We start from the raw sequence: 17637 nt of genomic DNA on the forward strand, positions 1-17637 counted from the left end.
ACAAATGATCAATAAGCATATGAAGGTGTTAATCAGTAATAAACAAGGGCAAGTTCAAATAACATTGATATCCTCTCATTTTCCTATCAAATTGGTGAAGAATTGATAAGTGCTAATACCCACGTTAGTGAGGGTGCAGGAAACAGGGCACTCTCAAGGTTGCAAATAACAGAGTGCTTTGGTGCAAACTTTCTGGAGGGCGGGTGGCAACATTTAGCAACATTCTTAAAGATAGCCAAGCAATTTCTTCCCTGGATTTTTTATCCTAAGGAAATAGTCATCGGTATGTGCAAAAGTTAGCTATAAGAATGTCTGTGGCAATCTTATTTACAATGCAAGATTGGGAACAAGTGAATATCACTATGAGGAAATTGGTTACCAAATGAGATTTCATGTGTATAATGGGGATGCTGTTCAAAAAGTTTGAGACACGCAAAAAATGTCACGCTCATGATACAGTAAACACACGAAGTAGCACAGGGTGCAAAAAAGTGTCCATATGCTCCCATTTGTGTTTGACAAGAGAATATATACACATATGTTGGAAAATGCTTAAGTGTCTCTGGAAGGATTTACAGGTAATGGGAGGGAAACCAGAGGTGGCAGATGGGGTGGGAAGGGGATTAATTTCTTACTATAGAGATTTTTGTAATTTTTGAATTTTGTGTTTGTGTATGTATTACATATTCTAAAATACAAATGCACATTTTAAAAAGCAAGGTATTAAAGAGCATATATCTATAGAGAGAATGTGATCAAGTTCTTGTTTAAAAAAACAAACTGTGTATGTGCACGTGTACATTTATCCCAAAGAGAACCAAAAGATACATCCAGAAGGATTATATGGCGTTTGTCGTGGGTGGTAGAATTGTGGGTTGGAGTCTGTCTCTTTTCCCCCTTGAAATTCTACGATACACATGTGAGGCTCTCATAATAACTATAAGAAAAGTATAATTTTTTTTCCCTGAAGAGTCTATCACAAAAGTCCAAGCAGGAAATGACAAAGCAGGTCAGATCCAGGTTTAGCTCCCCCACCCCCCCCCCGGGTAGAGTTCAGCAGTGACACCTGCAGACAAAGCAATTAAATGATGGCCCCTGTTTAGGGGAGGGGTGGGGGACAAGGAAGCCCAAGGTTTGGTAAGGCGAACACACCTGATTTTGCTTAACAGATCTCTGAAGTCTCTGCTGGACAAATGAACAGAAAATTCACCACTTGCCCCAAATATCAACTAATACCCCCAGGCAGCTTTCTTCCTTTGGGATCATTTAACTTTGGATCACAGTTCATGGAGTTCCAATAGGCATGTGTGTCTAAGCCACCAGACAAGCGGACAGCCTGCACACTGGTACTAAGAGGTCCCACCAGGTTGTGCTCACCTAGTCCTGGTTTTTAACCTTGCTCTCTGGGAGGATGGTACAATCTTATCCCATCTGTCAAGCCCTCTTGCTTCTTTGGGGTAAACCTCTTTCCGGATCCAGATTGGGACTAGTTACTCTGAGTCCCTCCTGAGCACAAGACCAAAGGAAGACCCTGACGGTCTGAAGTGGTTCTACAGGTTACCTCCGACCTCGTCTTATCCTTCCGATTCTAACAAACAGTTCGCCAACCCACAAACTTTCTGGGCTGGAGCTTGGGAACAGGGGGGTTTGCTGAGGCTATACCTGCTGCAGGGTGGTTCTGAATTGGGGTTGCGTGAAACCATGTTGGAGGAAGAGGGCAGAGAGAAGGGTGTGGCAGGGGTGGGGTAGAAGGTGGCGGCTGTAACAGCTTTTTCTTTTCCCTTTTCTCCAGAAGCTGAGCTACAGGCAAGAAACTGTGGGCCCTTGAATGTGTCTAGCTCTTTCTTCTAGTCTGCTTAGAAGCCTTTGAGGAGCTATGTGAATACAACCTGTGCTGCTGGCTTCTGGGTCCCTCAGCAGTGATTAGATCCTGCAGGGGTGGAGCCTCTGATTAAACAAATAACCCATAATTACCTTCATATTTCCTTTTCATCTTTCCCTATAATTGTGACTGTTCCCCAATGCTGGGGATAAGGTGACGAAACCTAGGTGGATTGTTTGGATACGTGCTGGCCCATCAACAAGTTGAATGAACAATACACAGATAACTGCTGGGTTTCAGTTATCTTGTCCTGGACTGTCACTTCCCTGTCCACTAGGGAGTCTAATGTTAGGGACATTTTTTATTTTTGCCTTGGGCATTTTAAATGCAAGAGGCAGCTCATGTACCATTATCGACACAGTCAAAGCTTTTCAACTTACTACTCTTGGTCCTGTTCTTGAATGTTTGTAACTGCTCAATATACCTCGTAGGGCAGCAGCTAACTATAGCGTAGTTCATAGCTAGCGCTCTGGAGTCAGACAGACCTGGCTCAAACCCCAGCTCTTCCACTTAAGGCCATGCAATGTCGGGATAGTTAATTTTTCTGGTTTTCAGTTTTTCTTAACCATCAAATAGAAATGCTATCTCATCAGGTGATTGCATGAATGAAAGAAATGAGATTATACATGTAAAGATCTGAGGGTAGTGCATTTAATAAATGCTAACCATTAACATTATTGCATTTGTATATAGTTTAATTTGTACAATACTGTCTCTTTCACTAATCACACAAAAAATACATGAAAGTGCTTTGAAAAATCTAAAGCATCATATAAATTAAAGGTGTCATTGGTAATAATGTCACATGTGTATATCTCAACTCTTCCATCTCCTTTAAGACTGGGATGACATCCTATGTCCCACAGCATATTGCACAATGATAGGCAAACATAAGCCCTCAGGAAGTGTTTCTTATTTGACAGGAGCGACATGGCATCAAGAGCGTAGATATCAGGAGACCAGGCTGGGGTAAACTTAGTTTAAGGCAGGAGAGCCTGTCTGTAGTCATAATTTATTCAACAACTATTTGTTGAATACATTCTCTGTGCTAGATATTGAGTCCAGCTAATGTCATCAAAAAGAGGCTGTACAAGCCCCACACAGCCCCACAAAGCCAAGTCCCTGGGCAGCCTCCCAACCCCAGCCTACTTCAGAAGCACAAAGGCGGCAGCCAACACTGTGCACCACTGGACAAATGGCCCATTGCTTTGGGGGAGGCCCCATCCTGCCTGGCTCTATGTAGCTCTTTGAGGAGTAAAAGTGGGGGCGTGGGCTGCTTCCAACAGAAATGACAGGGACTTTGGCCTGTTCATATTTTTTATTTTCACTTAATTAGTCCCCAGTTCAGTCCCCCAGTCTATACGGTGCTCTCTCCCCTAGATGTCATATCTCCCTCCCCCCATCACCTGCGTGTCAACCCTCGGCTCACTTGACCCTGCCCTTCTGCTGTCACAGCTGCCTGCTGGGGGCATGGGAGAATGGCATGTGTGGTCACCAGAGGGCACTGAGAGTGGGCTTCAATGGCATGTGAATCCTGGCAGAGTCTCAGATCCCCAAGGGGGAGAGAAAAAAGCACAAGCTGAGACAAGGGAGGGAGGGAAGGAGGCAAGGGCTGAAGTCCCCGGGGGCCGGGGTGGGAGAATCCAGTGTACACATTCACGGTCTCCCTCCTGGCTTATCCAGCACTTCTGGGGTTTGTCTCCTCCCGGGATCTGTCACAGTTGTCTCAAGATGCTCTGGTTCGTCAGAGAGATGTGGAGGGTCCCGCCCTGGGCTCTGTGCCTGCTGCCTTTGGGGTGGTCCACCCGCTAGGCCCTGCCTCTGTCAGAAGCACAGGAATTCCTGGCCTGCGAGTCCTCCCTAGCTGGGCCTCGCCTGCAGAAGTCAGGTCCCGTCCAGTGGCTAACCTACTAGAGAAGGGGATCTATCTCTCCATTGTTGGGGCCGCCCACCAGATTCCAAATTTGTATCTCTTCTTTACACGCTGAAAGTAAACAGAGTTGAGGAGCAACAGGAGGAAGAGACCGAAGGGGAAGGGGGACTGATGGAAGAAGTGGGGAGAAAAGACCAGAACCCCAGAGGGGCTCTCCACCAGGCGATGTCCAGAAGTCCAGGGTTGAGCACAGGCGCAACTTGAGAGAGCTGTTGCAGTTACATGGCTTCCTTCTCTCGCTGGGAGCATCTGCTGAGCTTCATCTCCGTCAGCTGGATATACCGGACCACGTTGGTGTCTGTGAGGAGAGACGCACTTGGTGAGGGGAACTGCTGGGTCCACACAGAACCAGGCCAGAGCTGGGCTGCAGATCAGACAGGCCAGGCTGGCTCAGACAAGGCCAGGCTTGTGTGGCCAAGGCCCGTGATGGCTGTTAGGGCCACCGGGATGCCAGCATTGTCTTTCAGGGCCTCCCCCCAGCAAACATGAGCAGGTCACCCTGACCCAGGGACAGACAGGAAGGAGAGGAGAGGAGGAGGAATTTCTCCCTTCATTTCTGTGAAATGGAATATCCTGATCATCCTGAGTCAGCACAGTTAGTTGAGGCTCTGTTTAGAGTTTAACCCCAAGCATGTTACCAACTTCTCTGAACCCTGTTTCTTGTCTGCAAAAAAACAACCTCCATTTGTGAACGCCTACTTTGGGCCACATGATCTCATTTAACCCCATTTTAGTCCTGCAAGACATGGAGCATCATCCTCACTGTGACAAAAGGGAAAAACTGGGACCCAGAGAGGTTAAGTAAGATGCCCAAGAAGGCACATAGTACCTGATGCATCTGACCCCAAAGCCCGCCTCTCCTGGGGATTGGAATACCCTCCCCATGAAATTGCTGTGAGGACCAGAATAGGGGAATTTATCTAATGATAAACAAGTGTTGGTTGAATGTAATTTTTTTTAATTGAAGAGTTTAAAATGACTTTGTTTCATTGTCTTATTTTTGTCCTTTTAAGTGGAGTCAGATCACCTCACGTCAAACTGGAGAATCGTCCCCCAATCCCAGTTCTTAAATTAGTAGGCGGGGTATGGCACAGAACAGCTGTTTAGTGCTGCACATCCCAGCATATAAGAGTTACTGGGCTGCCTGAGATGGTGACTTCCAGAAGTAGAAACTAGAATACTAGAATACTCAAAACCTCCAGGCATGGCATCCAGAATAGCGCTGGCAGGTAGGTGTTCAGGAAAATTCTCTTGAATGAGTCCAGTGCTGAGTCCTCAAGTGGCTACAGTGCCATTGGAGGAACACGATCGGTATACTGAAAACTAATCAACACATCAAAATAAAGATACTGGTGTCCTTACAAAAACAAAGAAAACAGTATACATTTGGATGTTTGCAAATTGACCCTGAAGTCCTTAAAGACTTCTAGGAGGAGAAGGCGCATTAAAGAAATCAGCTGAGCCCTGGCCGGTTGGCTCAGCGGTAGAGCATCGGCCTAGCGTGCGGAGGACCCGGGTTCGATTCCCGGCCAGGGCACACAGGAGAAGCGCCCATTTGCTTCTCCACCCCTCCGCTGCGCTTTCCTCTCTGTCTCTCTCTTCCCCTCCCGCAGCCAAGGCTCCATTGGAGCAAAGATGGCCCGGGCGCTGGGGATGGCTCTGTGGCCTCTTCCTCAGGCGCTAGAGTGGCTCTGGTCGCAACATGGCGACGCCCAGGATGGGCAGAGCATCGCCCCCTGGTGGGCAGAGCATCGCCCCTGGTGGGCGTGCCGGGTGGATCCCGGTCGGGCGCATGCGGGAGTCTGTCTGACTGTCTCTCCCTGTTTCCAGCTTCAGAAAAGTGAAAAAAAAAACAAAAAAAACAACAACAAAAAAAGAAATCAGCTGAATGAACAGTGGCAACTTCAAGCCAAAGGCAGTTAACGTGGCTTCCTTCTCTTGTTGAAATGTTCTCTCTTCAGAGCCGCTCTTTCTTACCAGCAGGTGGAAAATGGCATCCCATTTACTCTCTGTCTTTTTACTCTGCTTTATTTTCTTCATATCACTTAAAAGTACTACATAGTATTGAATACATTCTCTACGTGTCTACTTGCTTGCTGTCCATCTTCTCCCATTCCAACACAAAATCCTTGAAGGTAGCAGCTTTCTTTTGTTCACTGTTTTCTACCCAGCACCTAGAATACTTCCTGGGCCTGCTTTATAAGTATCTGTGGAATAAATGAATGGATGGTTGAGCTAAGGCAGGGGTCTCAAACTCGCGGCCCGCAGACTAATCCACGAAGTTCAAAACATTTTGGATAAAATTAAGTAAGCCTAGGGGCCTACTTGTATTTTTCATTTCTCTAGCATCCTAGCTAGATATTAGCTTAGTTAACAGCAGTTGTGATGCGAACTACAGTTTCTGGTAGTTTTGTGACACTGAGTAAACTGCATGTACGATTGTGCTTGTTGTACTGATTTTTTTGTTTTCAACTGCAGTGAGAAAAGTGTTGCGTAACAGTTGCCTTTTGTAGACCTAGTGCGGCCCGCCAAATGGCTGTGATCTTGCTCTGCGGCCCACATGCTGAGTTGAGTTTGAGACCCCTGAGCTAGGGGGTATGACTTTAAGCAAATGGTTCACATCATGGGTGCTCTAAGGAGTGGGCTCTGACTGGAAAAGCCAGGGCATGCCTCCTGGAACATACTGGCTTAGCACCCAAATTATTCCTTTGTATTCCATCTTGTCAGCCAGAGTGTAAGCTCCTCAAACACTGGGGCCCCGTTTTCTCACCCACATCCCTGGTGCCCAGCACAAATCTTGGCACATTGTGAGAATTCAATGCGTATTTATTGAGTAAGTAAAGAAAGATGGATTCTGACTTGGGAAAGACAATAATTTCCATATTCTATTGAAGAGAGGAGGTGACCAAGCTCCTCAGAACCCAGATGCAAGGACAGGTGCTCTCCTCATTCCCAGTCCTAGCAGCCACCTGACCCTGAGTTTGCCATGTCTGCACCCACCTGGCCCTCTCCCACGAAAGCCCATCTCAACGAGAAGGCCCCAGGGGCTGCCAGAGGGGGCTGACGCTTAGAAAACATCAATTCCTGCCTTACCTGTTGGCTGTCGGGTTCTCGCTTCTTTCAGGTAGTAGAGTGCTTTGTCATAGTCCCCAAGGTGGTAGAAGGCCACACCAGACCGGTAAAGGGCCTTGAAGTTCTCCCCTTCCTTCTTCAGGACTTTGAGGCAATACTCCTTGACCCGTTCATAGTTTACCAGCTCAGCCTGGAGCAGGCAGGCTACAGAAGAAGAGAGAAAGAAGGGACAGTGCCATCAACACAGCAGCAGCAGGCTCTGAGTGTCTCTCCGTGGTTCTTTCTCCCCATCCAGAGAAGGTTTAGGGGTGTTGGGGCTTTACACGGGGGTTCATACCATGAAATAGGTCATCAATAATCCTGAGTTTCAAGACCCAGTTTCCTCGCCAACAAGCTGTGTGACCTTATCAAGTTACTTAGCCTTGTAGTATGGGCTGAACTGTGCTCTCCCCCACCCCCTGCAAAGGATATGTTGGGTTCTGAAACCCCAGTGCCTCCGAATGTCACCTAATTTGGAAATAGGGTCTTAAAAAAACAATCAAGTTAAAAAGAGGTCATTAGAATGGGTTCTAATCCACTATTATTGATGTCCTTATAAAAAGAGTGCTATAGGCTGAATGTCTGTGTGTGGTGTCTCCCCCCCCCCCCCAACAGTCATATGTTGAAAATGAATTCCCAACTTAGAGGTGGAGCCTTTGGGAGGTCACTATGCCATGAGGGTGGAGTTTTCATGATTGGGATTAGTACTCTTATAAAGAGTCCCCAGTGAACTTTCTCACCCCTTGTTGGGTAAAGAAATGTTTCTTTAGGTTTGCTGGCTTGTGTGGGGCACTGCCATGTGTGTACAGTCTATGGAAGGCTGCCGGTGCTTGCTGTCGGGAAGGCAGATTGCAAAGTGCAGATTGCCTTCCTGCTTGGGAGGGGCAATTGTTTGCTGGAGAAGGCTTTTTCCCTCCAGCCTGTTTTTCTGGAGAATGAGTGCAGAGAGACAGAGAGAGAGAGAGAGAGAGAGAGAGAGAGAGAGCTGAGAAGAGTTCGGAGGGTGAGTACAGAGAATGGGTCCAGGGTGTGGAATCGGAGACCAAGTTGGGGCTTGGGAGCCCTGCTGAGGCTGGTGGGGGCCTGAAAGTCCAGGAGAGTCCGGAGAATGAGCCCTGAGCGAGAGGGAAGCGGTCTTCCCTGCCTGTTCGCTTGTCCACCTTTACGAGACTTTAATAAACGAAATGGCCTGCCATCCTCTGGCTCCACTGTTCCTTTACCGTGTGCTCGAATTCGGTGGGAACCTGCATGGCCACAGCCACAGCCACAGCGGCGGCCACTGGCCTTACTCCCCTTCTGCCCTGTGAGAACACAGTAAGGAAATGGCCATCCAAGAACGAGGAAGCAGGTCCTCCCAGTCACTGAATCTGCCAGTGTCTTGATCTTGGACTTCCCGGCCTCCAGAACAGTGATAAATAAAGGGTTGTTTGAGCCACATAGCCTATGGCAGTTTTGTTATAGCAGCCAGAATGGACTAAGACAAAGGGGAAGTTTGGACTGAGACACCCAGAGGAAGACGACGTGAGGGCATACAGGGAGAGGACAGCCATCTACAGAGGTGGATGTAACGGCAGGCGCACTGGGTGTGCCCCGGGCCCCCACTTCTGAAGGGCCCTGCAAAACCCCAACTTTACACTTTTTTCTAATGACACGGGGCCCAATATTTTCTTCTACGCCTGGAGCCTCAACTGACCTTAATCCGCCTCTGGACATCTACAAGCCAACAAACCTCAGCTCCCAGGAGAGAAGCGAGAACAGGCTCTCCCTCACAGCTCATGGAAGGAACTAGCCCTGCCCACACCTTGACCTTGGACTCTTAGCTTCTGGAACTGTGAGATAGTAGATTTCTATTGTTTAACTTGCCCATTTGTGAGACTTCTGATGTGGTAGCCCTAGGAATAAGCTAAGAGGCAATGACAACACTAACCATGGCTGATATGTGTCCAGCGCTTACCTTGTGCCAGATGCTTGTCTTGTTGCTTTACCTTATATAAGCCTTGAAATACTATGATGTAGGCCCTATTATTATTCCCATTTTTCAGATGAGGAAGCTGAGGCCCAGAAAGGTTAAGTACTTTCCCAAGGTCACACATCATGGAAGAGGCAAGAGTGAGATTTAAATCCATGATGTCTGGCCCTGGCCAATTGGCTCAGTGGTAGAACATTAACCCAAAATGTGGAAGTCCTGGGTTCGATTTCGGGTCAGGGCACACAGGAATAGCGACCATCTGCTTCTCCTCCCCTCCTCTCCCCTTCCCTTCCCCTTCTCTCTCTCTCTCTTTCCCGCTGACAGCCAGTGGCTTGAATGCCTGGCCCAGGTGCTGTGGATGCTCTGTGGAGCCTCTGCCTCAGGTGCTAAAAATAGCTCAGTTGCGAGCTTGGGCCCCAGATAGACAGAGCATCAGCCCCAGATCGGGGTACATGTGGGAGTCTGTATCTCTATCTCCCTTCCTCTCACTTAAATAAAAAATAAATAAATAAATAAAAAGAAAGAAAGAAAAGAAATCCATGCTGTCTGGTTCCAGAGCTCAAGTTATTGAGTTGATGAGAAGATTATTATAAAATAGTGGCTATAAAGCATTTAACACAGGGCTTGGCACATAGTAAGAACCCACAGCGTTATTTAATATTATGATCATTCTTTTCAGCCTCTGTACCCCTGCAATGACAACTGCCTCTGACTTTCTTCAAATTCTCTTTCGTACATGTTTGTCTCTGCAGTTCCTGGGAGCAGGGGCCTTCTGGCAGGCTAGTGTCCAGCCTCTTACAGGGCACACCGTGGGCACAAGAGGCCTGGGTATCCTAGGCAAGAGGAAGCTAAGGTTGGCAGGTGCCTATTCCACAGTCAGCCATTTCTTTTCTTTTTCTTTCTTTTTTTTTTTTTTTGGTATTTTTCTGAAGTTGGAATCGGGGAGGCAGTCAGACAGACTCCCGCATGTGCCCGACCGGGATCCACCTGGCATGCCCACCAGGGGGCGATGCTCTGCCCATCTGGGGTGTCGCTCTGTTGCAACCAGAACCATTCTAGCGCCTGAGGCAGAGGCCACAGAGCCATCCTCAGTGCCCGGGCCAACTTTGCTCCAATGGAGCCTTGGCTGCAGGAGGGGAAGAGAGAGACAGAGAGGAAGGAGAGGGGGAGGGGTAGAGAAGCAGATGGGCGCTTCTCTTGTGTGCCCTGGCTGGGAATCGAACCTGGGACTTCTGCACGCCAGGCCAACGCTCTACCACTGAGCCAACTGGCCAGGGCCACAGTCAGCCATTTCTGAGTAAAACATCTCCTCTTGAAGCTTGCAGTCACTAGCAATCAGCCACAGGGCAGGACCAGGATGAGCAAACTTCTCTGGTGACCGGGTAGCCTCACTCACCTCCCCTTAACCCCAGCCCTTGCCGAGCTGCCTCCACTCCCATTTGATCACTCAAATACTTAGTAGGCATCAACTGAGGGCCAAGAAGTGTTAGAGGAATTATAAAAAGAAAAAAAAAATGGAGAAGTGTGGCGAGAAGGAGGACACTGGTTTGCTTCTCCAAAGTGAATAAAAATGCTTCTCCAAAGCAAATAAAAACAGATTTAGGAGGCAACACTGCTACTTTCCGCCAAGACCCGGCCTGGTGGGGTGGAGGAGGACGAGGGCGCAGGGCCTTCTGCTCCGGTCTCTCCCGCACTGGGAGAGCCGTCCTCAGATAGCGCCAGTCACTGATTTTTCTCTTTAGGGGTCTAACGTCAGCCGTTTTGATCCCTCAAATAGCTGTCTAGGGATTTGGCTGATTAAGAGACAAGACGCTTCATTGGGTATGTGGACAAAACGAAACAACAAAACAAAATAAAACACATCCTTTTGCAGAGTGAGGGGGAGGTGAACCACAGTTTTTACAGTGGAAGGTGTGAGAACCAGGAAATGAAAGAGAATCAGCCCAGATGTAGAAACTGACCCGTCAGGTTTCACTGGCCACAGGGCAGAAAGCCAAACAAATCAACCAAAGAGACCAAAGCAACCCAGGGCGGGGGCGAGGGCAGCTGTTGTCAGAGGCTTTCTATCTGCTGACACACCGGGGGTCTCTCCGGCTGAGCTGATGCCCCCAGCTCCCTTTCCTCTCCCCCCCCAAGCTGCGGGGTCTGTGGTCCTGCTGCCCACTCCCCACCCCCAAGCTGTTGGTCTGCCCCGGTGCTTACACAGCTCTGCGGACAGGGAGGGTTTCTGTTGAGAGGTCCCTACGTGTGAGCCTCTGGCTGCTACCTGTGGGGGACTCAGCCTCCACTCTGTTCCCAGAGCGAAAGGATTTCCTGGCTGTCTCTCGCCAATGCCCCATCCGACGTGATAACGGCCCACTTCCCGTCCAGCCCTCCACCTTCAAACAGACGCTTCTGTTTGCTGACCTGAGCAGTCCAGGAAGATGAACCCTCATTTTTTGTTTTGTTTTGTTTTTAAACAGCTAAAATTGTGGGGGGGGGGAGGAGCAAAGAGGCCTAAACATGGAAAAGATCCCCCCAGAGCAAAGGGAACAATAGCAATCAATTCCTGGGACTTGTTTTGGTGAAAATGTCTCAAATTCCCTACAGATTGGTGGCAACTGTGAGACTTCCAGTTCAGACCGGGTGGGAGGTGGGGCAGGCAGGTTACAGGTGTGAAGCCTCTGCTGGCACCAGAGTTAGCTCGGGTCCAAAGGAGCTGCCATCCAGCCAAGGAATCAAGAGTGCCAGGGGTGCCAGGCCGGAGCTCGTCAGAGGTCAGGGTGGTAGGGGTAAGAGAGGTCTGCAAAGCTGTCTTCAGTTCTACCTACAGGTCATTTTAAAAAAAATTTTTTTAATTTTATTTTATTTATTCATTTTAGAGAGGAGAGAGAGAGAGGGAGAGAGAGAGAGAGAGAGAGAGAGAGAGAGAGAGAGAGAGAGAAAGGAGAGAGAGACAGGGGGGAGGAGCTGGAAGCATCAACTCCCATATGTGCCTTGACCAGGCAAGCCCAGGGTTTTGAACCGGCGACCTCAGCATTTCCAGGTCGATGCTTTATCCACTGCGCCACCACAGGTCATACAGGTAATTTTTAAGCACCTCTCTAGTTTGTCTGGGGAACTATTTGGGGTCCATATAACAAGCCCATGGGATAGATAAGCTGGGATATTTTAAAGGCACATTTTAGAGCTGAGAAAGTTAAGGAGAAGTTGACCAGCAGTCTCCTGATGTTCCTTCCACGTCCCTGTGCCCATTGTCCAGGGTCTGGGGGCTGCAGTGGACCCTAAGAATAGGTTGGGTCATCCTACTGCCCTTCCTTCGTCTCACTTTTAATCCTGACCTTATGTCAGAGGTGGTACTCAATACCTTACATATTCTATGTCTTCTCATCTTCACAGTAACTATGAAACAGGTTATATTTTCATGGTTGTTTTACAGATGATGAAACCCAGTTTCATAGAAATTAAGTAACCTGCTGGAGGTCACTCAACTAGGAGACGGTAGAATTATGATATCCACCCACTTCTACCAAGCTCCCAAGACTGTGCTCTTGACCATGGGTGTCTGTGAGCCTGCATTTGAAGCCTTTGGAAACCTACATAACCCCTAGTAAAGGTTAAGTCACCTGTGTCAACTACCTCCTTCTATGTTCCATGGGCATCAAGGCAAAAAGCGATGCCTAACTTCACTGGGCACCTGCTAGGGCTCTGGGATCGGGGGATGAACCAAACACTCCATCCTGGAGCTAATGGACTGGTGGGATGAGGAAGGCAGATGTTCGATTGTCTTAGATACTCCCGTGTGTCAAGTGCTATGAAGGAGAAGGGATAGGTGGAAAGAAGGACCCTCAACCAGTGTGAAGTATCATGGGAGGGCTTCATAGAAGAAATGGTGTTTAAGGTGAGTTCCAGAGACTGTTTCTCCACTTCAGCTATAAATGTTTGGGGCTGGATAATATTTTGCTACGAGGAGATGTCCTGTGCATTTTAGGATGTTTAGCAACATCCCTGGCTTCTACCCACTAGCCGCCAGTGTGACAACCAAAAAAAGCATCTCTAGGTATGGCCAAATGTTTCCTAGAGGGTAAAATTACCTCTTGGAAGTAGGTGGGAAGGAGAAACAGCTTTCTAGGCAAAGCTGAGAGAGAAGCTGAAAAAGCAAGATAAAACCAGGGCACAGACTCGTGGTCCTGTTGAGGATCTGGGACTTTATTCTCAGGGCAAGGGCGGATTTGGAGGATGATGTGATGGTGACTAGGGTGAGTGACGTGGAGGCAGGAGAAAAGGATTCATTTAACTGGTATTTAGGAGGTAGAACTCCTGAAATATGTTCCCTCCATTTTTACATTCATGTGGGTAGAGCCCTTCACCCAGTATTGTCATTGTGGAGTCACGGATTATCCAAGACAGCTCATCCACTTTGTTGTAACCTGGTCTCTATTTAAATTCAAGTATGTAATACAACAGTCTCTGCGCTCTGCTAGCCAGCACGGATCAGTGTTTTAAAGAGTAACAGGGCTGGGAATCAGGGGAGCTGGGCGGCAGCCCCACCTTTGCCACTCGCCAGCATTAGAAAAATCAGTTTCCCTTTCTGGGCCTGTTTCTTGTCTATAAAACAAGGGCCCTGCCCTTCACTCAATCATTGCTGCCATCCGTTTCGATCTAACAGCCTATGACTACGACAACATTCACCACTTAATAGAAGGATGAAATTGTTTCACTGGCTCCTTCAAAAGGAATTCTATTCTCCCTGTTACTTTGGAGGAGGCATCTTCTGTTGGGAATGACAGTCAGAACCGGTAGAGCAGTCATCAGGAGGGTTTTGAACGTAAGTCAATTCTCCTGCTATGTAGAGATTTATTTTTTGGCATATAAATTGGATTATATTCTGATGTGGTCTTCCCAAGACAATACTTCTAGGGTCGGACCGTCCTGAAGGGAGCAGGCACTGCCACGGGAGTCAGTCTCAGCAGAGGAGGCCGTGGCCTTGGGAAGGCAGGTCTCCAGCTGGATAGAGAGGGAGCTGGTTCCCATCTGTGACCTCAACTCTGAGTATATATTTGGACTCAGAGACGCAGTCCTTCCGCTGCAGAGGGCTGCAGGGTGGGGAGACACCTTCTTGGTGGATATGTGAAGATGGGCCTGGGCTCCCAGACAACCATTTTTGGGTCTTATGATAAGTTTGAATACATGTTGCAGCGCAGGATCGGCCAAGCTATGGAGAATTAAGACAAGCTCCTCCTCATGCTTGGGAAGAAGTGACAGGAAATAGCCTTCCCCTGAGCCAAATGTGGCGACAACAGTGGTGGCCAGTGCAACTTACAAGAGAGGTGACTTTGGGAGGCAGGAATCGGGCTGTCAATCTCGAATCATCCCTCCCTTGTGGGCATTCCTCTTCCACTGCCCACCACGGGTGGCTAGGCTTTGTTTCTACGAAAAGGGCAGACGGGCTTTCTGAAGGGGTCTGTGGTAGGAAAAGTTAGAGATCCAGCAACACAGAGAACCGCACTGCACACTCATGCACTCAGACAAAGGAAATCATATGAGGTGGCCCAAAGCAAGCACACTGAGACCTCAGGCTGAAACACGTCAGGTTCTCTTGGCTCTGGCACTCGGGTTTTGTTTTTCCTGGTGCATTCAGGGCATGATGACTGCCTGGGCAAAATGCCACTCACTGGCACAAGATGAAGGGGAACTGGATGAGAAGAGGAAGAACACATTCATGTAGCCATTGGTTTTCAGCTGATTCACTGTAGTTGGCCCTCACCTGCTGAACAGAGGGGAAGTGTGGGCTGGATGGGAAGGGAAGGAAGACGCATCTGGGGCCAGGCGTGAGTGGAGGAACCTACTCCACGAGGCTGCCTCAGTGCTATGGGTTGAATCGTCTCCTCCCCCAAAGAAATGTTGGCATCCTAATCCTCAGGACCTCAGAATATGGATCCTATCTGGAGAGAGGGTCTTTACAGAGGTAATCAAGTCAAAACGAGGTCTTTCGGATGGGCTCTAATTCAAAATGGCTGGTGTCCTTATAAAAAGGAAAAATTTTGGACACAGAGACAGACACACAGAGGAAAGACCATATGAAAAGACACGGAGATGCCTGACCTTTGGTGGCGCAGTGGATAAAGCACCCACCGACCTGGAATGCTGAGGTCACCAGTTCGAAGCCCTGGGCTTGCCGGGTCAAGGCACATACAAGAAGCAACTACACATTGATGCTTCCTGCTCCTCCTTACCCAAGAAGTGGCTATTCCATTAGTAGGGGAAATTTTCCCAGAAGTTGACTAAACTATTTGACTAGTTTTCAGATTTATTTCAAAGGGCAGTGGCATAGTAGCAAAGTAAAAGGAGCTTGGATCTGGACAGAGGTGATGTTCAGAATATTTAACTATCAATATAGGATAGGCTATAACCAAACCAAATAGGCACAAAGTATTGGGCCAGTTTTAGGGTATCCTGGTTGAACATCAATGGTGGATCTGGAGACACGATCCTGGGCTGGAATCTGGGCTCTGCCACCGACTAGCTCAGGCCCTTGGGCATGTGACTTATTCTCTCTGGCTCTCGTTCTCCTTGTGTGTGAAGTGGAGGTAATACCTCCTGTGTGGGAACTCCTGTTATGATAAAATGAGATAGCTAATGTATTATATGTCTCACACAGTGCTGGGCACTCAGACTGAGGCTCCTAGATGTTATACTGCTCACAAAAATGAGGAGATATTTTATCGCTTCATAGTCATTTTGAAGTATCTCCTCATTTTTGTGAGCAGTGTAGTTCTTCAGGAAGGCGTTTGTCAAAGTTGGTTTCTCCAGCAGTATGAGCCTTTGTTAGAGGAAACGCCTCTTTTGAGTCCTACACACAATGTATGATATGTACATGAAACTACAGTTTCAATTAAAGCACATTTTCACGAACATGTCAGATCCATTTTGGTGGGTGATTTGGAGGGCTTCTCTGTGGCAGAGCGATGGAAATGCAGAGTGAGCCAGGGATGATGGCAACGTTTACTCCGGAGGCCCTTCCCATGGAGTCCTTTCCCACGGGGGCCCTTCCCACGGGGGCCCTTCCCATGGTGGCAGCGGCCCATTCAGTGTCCCCTTTGCGTGGAAGTGCCCAGGCCCCTTCTGCAGAAACAAATACCTGCATTCAGGGTTCTGCCAACAGCTCTCTTTCCTTTATTTCTCATTTTCGTTTCACAGTCAAGGATGTACATAAACTCACACTTGTCACAAATGCTTCCCAAACCCACGTTTGATGCTTGGTTTTACTTACTGGCTCTCCTTTCAGAGGTATTGGGGGTGGGGGCAGGGGAAATATGCCAAGAACATTATAGAAGCAGCTCTGCAGCCAGAAAAGGGGTCTTAAGGGAAAGAATGGGGTGGGGTCCTAGACTTATTTTCTTCCCATAGATTAGTTACCCTCTGAGTCAACAGCAGCCCTACCCCTACTCCCGCTCTCAACCCCTCCCCACCACGAATGCAGGAGTGGGCTCTGCAGTCAGTATCTGGCTGGAGGCTTTATGGATGGGGTGGGAGGATGGACCCAAAGTCACCGGGCCCCATCTGGAGTCCTAATAGGTTAAAAGCTCTAAAAGCCAGAGTGGCAGGAAAATTAATAGTCCGGTTCCTGAGTCTATATAGCACACAAGAGAGCCTATGAGGGAAGAGGGGAATCATTTTAGCAGAGAAGTCGCTAGCCAGGTTTGGTGCCTCTGAGCTGGTTGATTCAAGACAATATATTGATACCTAGCAGTGGCATTCGCTCATGAGTGAAAACACCTCACCTCTCAGGGTCTCAGTGTTGGAATAGGTAAAAAATGAAGGTAATTATAGTTGCTAGCTACCTTTCCCTTAAAGGATTATTGGCAGGATGAAAAAAGTCAGCACTCCCCAAGCTCCAGACCAGGCATCCCCAAACTACGGCCCACGGGCCGCATGTGGCCCCCTGAGGCCATTTATCCGGCCCCCCGCTGCACTTCCAGAAGGGGCACCTCTTTCATTGGTGGTCAGTGAGAGGAGCACTGTATGTGGCGGCCCTCCAACCATCTGAGGGTACAGTGAACTGGCCCCTTGTGTAAAAAGTTTGGGGACCCCTGCTCCAGACCCTGACACCTGATGAGAACCCCACAGACAAATGTCTCATTAAATCATCTGTGGAAGTTTGTTTAACACGGAGATCCCAGACCCCATGCCCAGCAGTGCAGATTTGCAGATTCCCAAGGGTTAAGGTGAAGGCCAGTAGTCCACATGTTTAATAAGTCCTCCATGGGTGTCTATAAGTGGTTCTCCTTACCTTCTGAGCTGGTACAGTCTAGCATTTTGGATATACGTCCCTTAAGAACCATCTAGTTAGCTAAACTATGAGAACTCAGGACAGTTGTAGAGAGTGCCAGGATTACCCACAGGACAAATAGGTCCCAGATGGCCAAGTTCTAGAACTAGGAAATCTATACATGTGGACAATCGTTCTCAGACATTCAACTTGTGGCACTTTAGGCTTTTCTCTTCTTAGTGATTGGAGACTTCTTACTGGAGAAAAGGCGCCCAGGCCAGGAAAATAGGGATCAGAAGGCCGAGATGCTTCCTGGTGAGCTCAGGAGAATCTAGCCCAGCACCTGCAGGCAGCAGTCACCCATCCTCCCAGAAGGCTGCTAAGAGTAAGGGCAGGTAAGTTTCATTAACCATGAATGGGCCAGGTACTGTTCTAAGCATTAATTATTTCAATCTTGACAACAATAATAAGGTAGGTTTTAGTATTTTGCC

General features: G+C 48.3%; 1 protein-coding gene across 1 annotated transcript in view; it reads right to left on the reverse strand.

The window, feature by feature from the left end:
* Window positions 1-1047: 1047 nt before the first annotated feature.
* The window catches only part of TTC9 (tetratricopeptide repeat domain 9), a 35666-nt gene continuing 19076 nt past the window's right edge, over window positions 1048-17637 (reverse strand). Inside the window, exons 2-3 of the mRNA XM_066277039.1 lie at window positions 6909-7091; window positions 1048-4113 (exon numbers count right to left, since the gene is read on the reverse strand). Of these exons, the coding sequence (XP_066133136.1) occupies window positions 4034-4113; window positions 6909-7091 (263 nt within the window). The 3' untranslated portion in view covers window positions 1048-4033. The remainder of the gene's footprint in view (window positions 4114-6908; window positions 7092-17637) is intronic.

This window comes from Saccopteryx bilineata, chromosome 4 (assembly GCF_036850765.1).
Source record: "Saccopteryx bilineata isolate mSacBil1 chromosome 4, mSacBil1_pri_phased_curated, whole genome shotgun sequence".
Taxonomy (NCBI): domain Eukaryota; kingdom Metazoa; phylum Chordata; class Mammalia; order Chiroptera; family Emballonuridae; genus Saccopteryx; species Saccopteryx bilineata.